General features: G+C 36.1%; 1 protein-coding gene across 1 annotated transcript; it reads left to right on the top strand.

Moving 5' to 3' along the window:
* The first annotated feature begins 2,777 nt into the window (after positions 1-2,777).
* On the top strand, positions 2,778-5,432 carry LOC121941383 (placenta-specific gene 8 protein-like). The gene is made up of 4 exons (XM_042484172.1): positions 2,778-2,881; positions 3,949-4,057; positions 4,203-4,369; positions 4,462-5,432. The coding sequence occupies exons 2-4, from the start codon at positions 3,991-3,993 to the stop codon at positions 4,681-4,683; spliced, it is 456 nt and encodes a 151-aa protein (XP_042340106.1). The 5' UTR covers positions 2,778-2,881; positions 3,949-3,990; the 3' UTR covers positions 4,684-5,432.
* Positions 5,433-6,000: the final 568 nt, after the last annotated feature.

The following is a 6,000-nucleotide window of genomic DNA, read 5'->3' on the forward strand; positions in this document are numbered from 1 at the left end:
TTTAGCATGGCAGGAGAACAGATCTGTGTATAAAAGGCATCAAATGTCAGAGGCCATGTCACAAAGGTGAAATTTATGGTTGGTTGTGTTGATCCTACCCTGTTGATATTTTTGGTCAAGTTCTTTCAGCCCCAGTAAATGAATGCTTTGTTTGAGCTTTCAGTGTACCGTGTCTTAATTGATGTTATCACTGGAGAGAGTCAGAAGAGCTGCAATTTCTCACATAGCAGCTTTAAGTAATCAAACCTTGCTGACATTTGGATGTACTATGTACAAAACTTGAATAACTTGATTGTGCTGCTCTCATCTTCTGCTCTTTGACATACAAATACACGTCAAAGTACGAGACTTCTTAAATTCCTCAGACTGAAAAATAAATAATGAAAAGTTCTTTGCCGAAACCCCTTCAAGACACAAATATTTTACCTCTAGACGGCTGAATGGTGCCCTATGACCTAGATATTAGACAGCTTAGATGACAGTGCAGTGGTCACCATAATATAATTGCTGGCCCTTAATAGACTTGTTTTCAGTAAATGTTTTGTTATTTATCAAAGTACACCCTCACATTAAAGCAACGCAGTCTTTTTAATGTCCTCATTTAGAAAAAAAAGTGGACATTTTTATTTTACATTTTTTGTGCTCTTGGGGCTATAATAACAAAAATCAACATTTATCCTTTTTAACTGACCCCGTAGCTTTTTAAATATCGCCCTCTGGCCTCTACCAAACGGTTGAGATGGGCGTTTATGATAAGTAAGATATAAAGGGAAAAAAATCAAAATTATAAATCATTTACCCTATGTAATGTAATGTTTGGAATTTGTTAGTATACCAACAAAATCAATTTGTGACCATAGAATTAGTTGTATTATCAGTACTAATAGTATTTCCATGCATATTTACCATTACAGCACAAAAAAAGTCCCAGAAATTGTGAAAAAAATCAGACATATAAAAAAGACTTTCACCAAATATATAATGGACTAGCATTAACTATATGGTATTAACAACACGGAATATCCATCCCTTTTTTTTTCATAGAAAATGCAGATGTATTATCTTAACACGAATGATCAGTTATCAGTTATCAGTTAACTTATGTCTTCACAAATAGTCAATTGAAATTTCATTAGCTCAGCTCCACTACCTTAACAAGCCCAAATCAACTGTTTGGTAGAGCATGTTTTTAAAAATTATTTGACCCTTATTACATTTGATTTACAAAGTTTAAGTTACAAGTTATGTTTAAGTTACATAAATTTGCTCATTAAGTCATCTAAAACTATAAAATGTCAAATAAATATGGCTTCCTTTAAAAATCCCAGTACACAGAGCCCTAATGTCTGGTGTGGTTTTTCTTGTAACTAACCTTCTATAGGAGGTAAACTGAAAAGGCAGACTGTTTAAAGACAAAGTGACATCTAGTGGATTTTTTTTAGCATAACATACCTGAACTAAATGATAGAGATTGCTCAGTCATGTTGAGTTGAATTCAACACATTAAGATATAGTGACTCAAAATGTGCTCGACCAAACAGTTGAGCAGGACGTTAAAGGCTTAACCAGTGTATTTGAAGAACAATGAATCGCCTAATACATGGAACTCAAAATGTCTATCTGAGGTCTCTGCACAATAGATAATTAACTGTAAAATAATAAACCAAAGTATATCAGTATGTGATTCCTCAACTGTCATACTGACATAGTGAACAACTTGCCCATATACTTCAAGAGCATAGTAAAATTCCTGAAATTTTTGGTTATGGCTTTTAGTTTTGGTATGCCACCCCAAGATTTTCATCTGGCTACCTCCACCAAAAAAAATTGGAGGTGTGCCACTTGCCGTTGCAACCTGGATGTTCTACCAGTGAAAAGCAGCCTTACATAACATGTTTTGAGTGAAAGCTGTGGTAAACAATGTGCTCTCATATCTGTCACACTGGGGCTGTGACGGGTTAGTCAGGAAGTTGTGGTCTGCAGTTGCACCTGCAGATGTTGGCTACATGAAACGTGTCCTGTCATGAAGGCATTTTGTTTCATCATTTGAAAAATCAATGATTTGTTTTCTATCAGAATGAACCATGCCAGCAGCTATGAGTACAGTTTTTCCACATTTTTAAGCACAAATTCCACTCATTTATGAAGTCGCGGAAGCTCCTGCACTGCCGACAACACGTTCCTGTAAATGTTTCCAAATAAAATGCCTTGTATCAGAAACTGAAGAGAAAAGAGGAGGCAGATATTTTCTGCCAATTCACCACTGCCGCTGGCTTCCATTGTAAAAAAAAATGGAAAAGTGAAAATGTGTCACATAAACCCTTGAAAGTCACCTTTACACATCTGCAATGCATTTATTTTCTTGAACAGTTTTTTTTCCCCTGAGAAATTGCTCTATCGGTTTAAGATTTGAAGCCAGTGACAGTGATGATTGGGCAGAGAATAACTACCACATAGTTCGCTTATGGTAAATTATTATGAAAAAATAAAGATACTGACTTCTGCATAAAGGTGAGAATGATTTGTAATCCACATGTCAAAAAGACTGATATGGTCCCTTAAAAGAGAGCTCTTTAACAAGATTTGCTTAATTTTATCTTTATTCAAAAGAATGACAATAATATTATTTGCATTACTGAAGAACATGTTGAAAAGTTCTTGAATAAAAACATGCCAAATATTGAACAGTTGTCTGATAATAATGCAATTGCAGAGGTGCAGACCCACCCCCCATTTCCATTTCAGGGAGTAGGCAAGCTGCAGGAGGAAATTGTCATTCTCAGTGTGATTAGTGTTTCCAGTGTCTGTGTTAAAAGTGTGGGGAAGCATCAATAAAGCACTGAGCCTTGGCCATTACGTGCCGCGGGATCTCTCAACAAAGGTAATTATGCTTTTTATAATGTGTCTTCTTGAGTGAGAACATATCGTTTCTTATTGTCTGTTCTTTGATTAAACACATTCAAAAAGGGATAGTTTCCTTATTGGGATATTAACACCATGTATGCATAACATTCACTTTGAGAAGTGAGTAATCATAAAGACAAATACCAACGTCAAACTATTCTTAACATGTGGTTCTGTTTACTCTGTGCCAATGGAATCAGGTTTGCACCATTGTTTCTGTTACGCTGTTCAACATGCAAAAGATCACATTCTTAAAAAAAGATATGGCAGTTTTTGATAATACATATTAACCTTAAACAAGCAAAACAAAACAGAAAAATAAATAAATTAGGGGAAAAAAGGGACGTAGTCTTGATGAAGTGATTCATATCCTAAACAGTGATGTAATGTAACAAAGTCATACATTGATTCATTACTTAACTTGTGAAGAAGACATGGTTGTTCTTGAAAAATAATGCACACTGCATTTTTAAGCTGCTGTACCCTACATGTTAGAAGAAGTAAATATAATTATCCTCCTCCTTACACTGAGCTTTATAAAATAAAATTTCATTTGATACTGCTAGTATAATATCAGATCCTTAAAGAGTTTTACTCAAATAATATTCTAATAGGTAATTTTACCAAAGTCATTTTCAGCTAAGACTTTTGTTTTATTCAAGTATGGCTCCCAGGTTCTTGAGTGTATTGAATTAAAATTAAAATTAATCAATTAAATTCAATCAAAATTAATTAAATTAAAACCCCACAGTGTAGCTGTTGTCACACTGAAACTCATTGGAAAACACTTATTTGATAGAAATCACCTCTGCATTTTACACACAAAAAAAGAATGCAGATTTATATCTATGCAAACCTCGCTGCAACAGGTTGCAACAAGGTGCTTCAAAATTGAGTCAAGTAATCTGTAGAAGATGGTACAAGAATTACATTTTCAGACATGTGCTTCTATAGAAATAGTGGTAAAAGATTAAGAAACTTAAATTCAAGGATAAAAATTTTCTGTAATTTTCACTGTGTTCTGATCTCTGTGTGTCAATACAGGTTCATTGTTCAGCACCTGTGGCTGAAGTAGTTCAACGTCCGATGGAAGCCCAACCTTTGACAGACTGGGACGCTAGTCTCTGTGACTGCTTTGAGGACGTGAGCACATGTACGAACCAGTACCACTATTTCAACAAATTTGTTTTCTTTTGGATCAGAGGGCTTATTTTGTCTCATTTGTAAGGTCTTCTTGTACAGGTCACTTTAAAGCTGCCACCACTCTGTTGGTCTATCTGTGTGTTTTTATTTTTTAGGTTGCTACGGTTTCTGGTGCTGCCCTTGCATTGCATGCACAGTTTCAGAAAGATTTGGAGAGAGCCGTTTACTCCCATTATGTGACCTCTGCGCAAGAGCAGGAATGTGTATTCCTCCTGCAGTCCTTTCTCTGCGGGTTGCCATGCGAAACAGATATGGCATCAAGGTATGATGCTTGTAAAGCATTTCATATGAGAAGTTTTAAAAAAAATGAGGCAATTGAATTTACAACTTTCCTTTTTTTTTGGTTCTCTGCAGGGTTCCATCTGTAAGGACATCCTAGCCTCCTGTTTCTGTGAGTGGTGCTCCTGGTGTCAGATGCATCGTGAGTTGAAACATCGCAAAAAAACACCTGTCGTCCACAACATGTCAAATCAAACCATCGTACAAATGCAGCCTTATCCACTGATGATGGGTCCTGCATACCCTTACCCTCCCCAAGGTGGTTTTATGGGTCAAGGAGTCCCACCCCAAGAATGAACCATTAGAGGTTGTTGTGACATCATACTAAACTCTGTGGCTTCATATTGTTCTGCTGGCTGTTGTGAAGGAAATACTATCCTGCTGTCTGCTGTGTATTGAAGATTATCTCTGTGTTTGTAATAATTTTGACAATTATTGTTCTAGTTCTTAGGAAATCCCTTAAATTTAATCTCAAATTATTTACAGCCACCATTGACATCCAGACCATGTTTAAGTGGATGACTGTAGTCCTTTCAAATTTTCATCTTGGTCATCTTGGGAACTGAGTGTGTTCTGCAGTTTAAGAAATAATTAAATTATATTTTAGCAGGGATTATATAATTTAGCAGCACCCTATTGCAGTTCATCCAAAAACCCAACAGAGGGCACTCTATGATCAGTAGTGGTTGTTATTTACATGGTACAAATGAAGACATTCATCCACTGCAGTCTTCTAATTTGGTCATATGAAACGCATTGACAAGTTTAGGTAGTTCAGAGCTACTACTAAACAACATTTCTACAATCATCTATAAGGTTATACAAGGATATGTGAGTAAATATGTTTTTGTTTGTTTTAGTAATGTGAAAGCTATTGTGTGCTAACTTCAACTTGGATACTGAAGAAATCTTCACAACTTTAAACTGTGACCTTTGTTTTTATGTAGTTTCAGGGATATTTTCTGGCCCATTGGTGAACATATTCAGTTTTTCATCATGCAGTGTATCGTGGTTGAGATAAGAAAAAAATGCAATTAAAATCATATTCTATGTTTTATTGAAAAGTGTGTGTGTATTTGTGCGTGCGTGTGTGTTTTAAAAGCACTCAAAGGTCTAACACCATTGCTGTGGAAGCCCCGTGAAGTCTTATATAAAAGTTTTTCTTTTGCGTTATTAGCCTGTTTAAGAGCAGAGGGCTATTGCACAAAATCTAGATAGCAGATTAAGCCAGGATTTTGTTTTTGATTCTGTACATCTAGCCTGCCCCCAGGCTTGTTTCATCCTGCTGCTTGATTTGTTCAGTCAGCTGTCACTTGCATCAGAAACACATATGTTTTGTATTTATTTCATGGTGTTCTTCAGGGTTTTTACTGCATATTAATTTTTGCGGCGGCTGCCACCACCTCAAATGGTTAATGTCATCATAAACTAACGCAATATAATCATTCCACGTCTTCATGTTGTGTTTAAACGCAATGACCGCAGGTGTCCATCGCGGCGCTGCCGCGGTGCCTGACTGTCCGCATCACAGATTGGAAGCAGATGAACAAGATCAACTTTATCACTTCCTATACTCCGATAAACTTTTATTTTCCATGGAGAAGTTTCCCTCAG

This window comes from Plectropomus leopardus, chromosome 3 (assembly GCF_008729295.1).
Source record: "Plectropomus leopardus isolate mb chromosome 3, YSFRI_Pleo_2.0, whole genome shotgun sequence".
In the NCBI taxonomy this organism is placed as follows: domain Eukaryota; kingdom Metazoa; phylum Chordata; class Actinopteri; order Perciformes; family Serranidae; genus Plectropomus; species Plectropomus leopardus.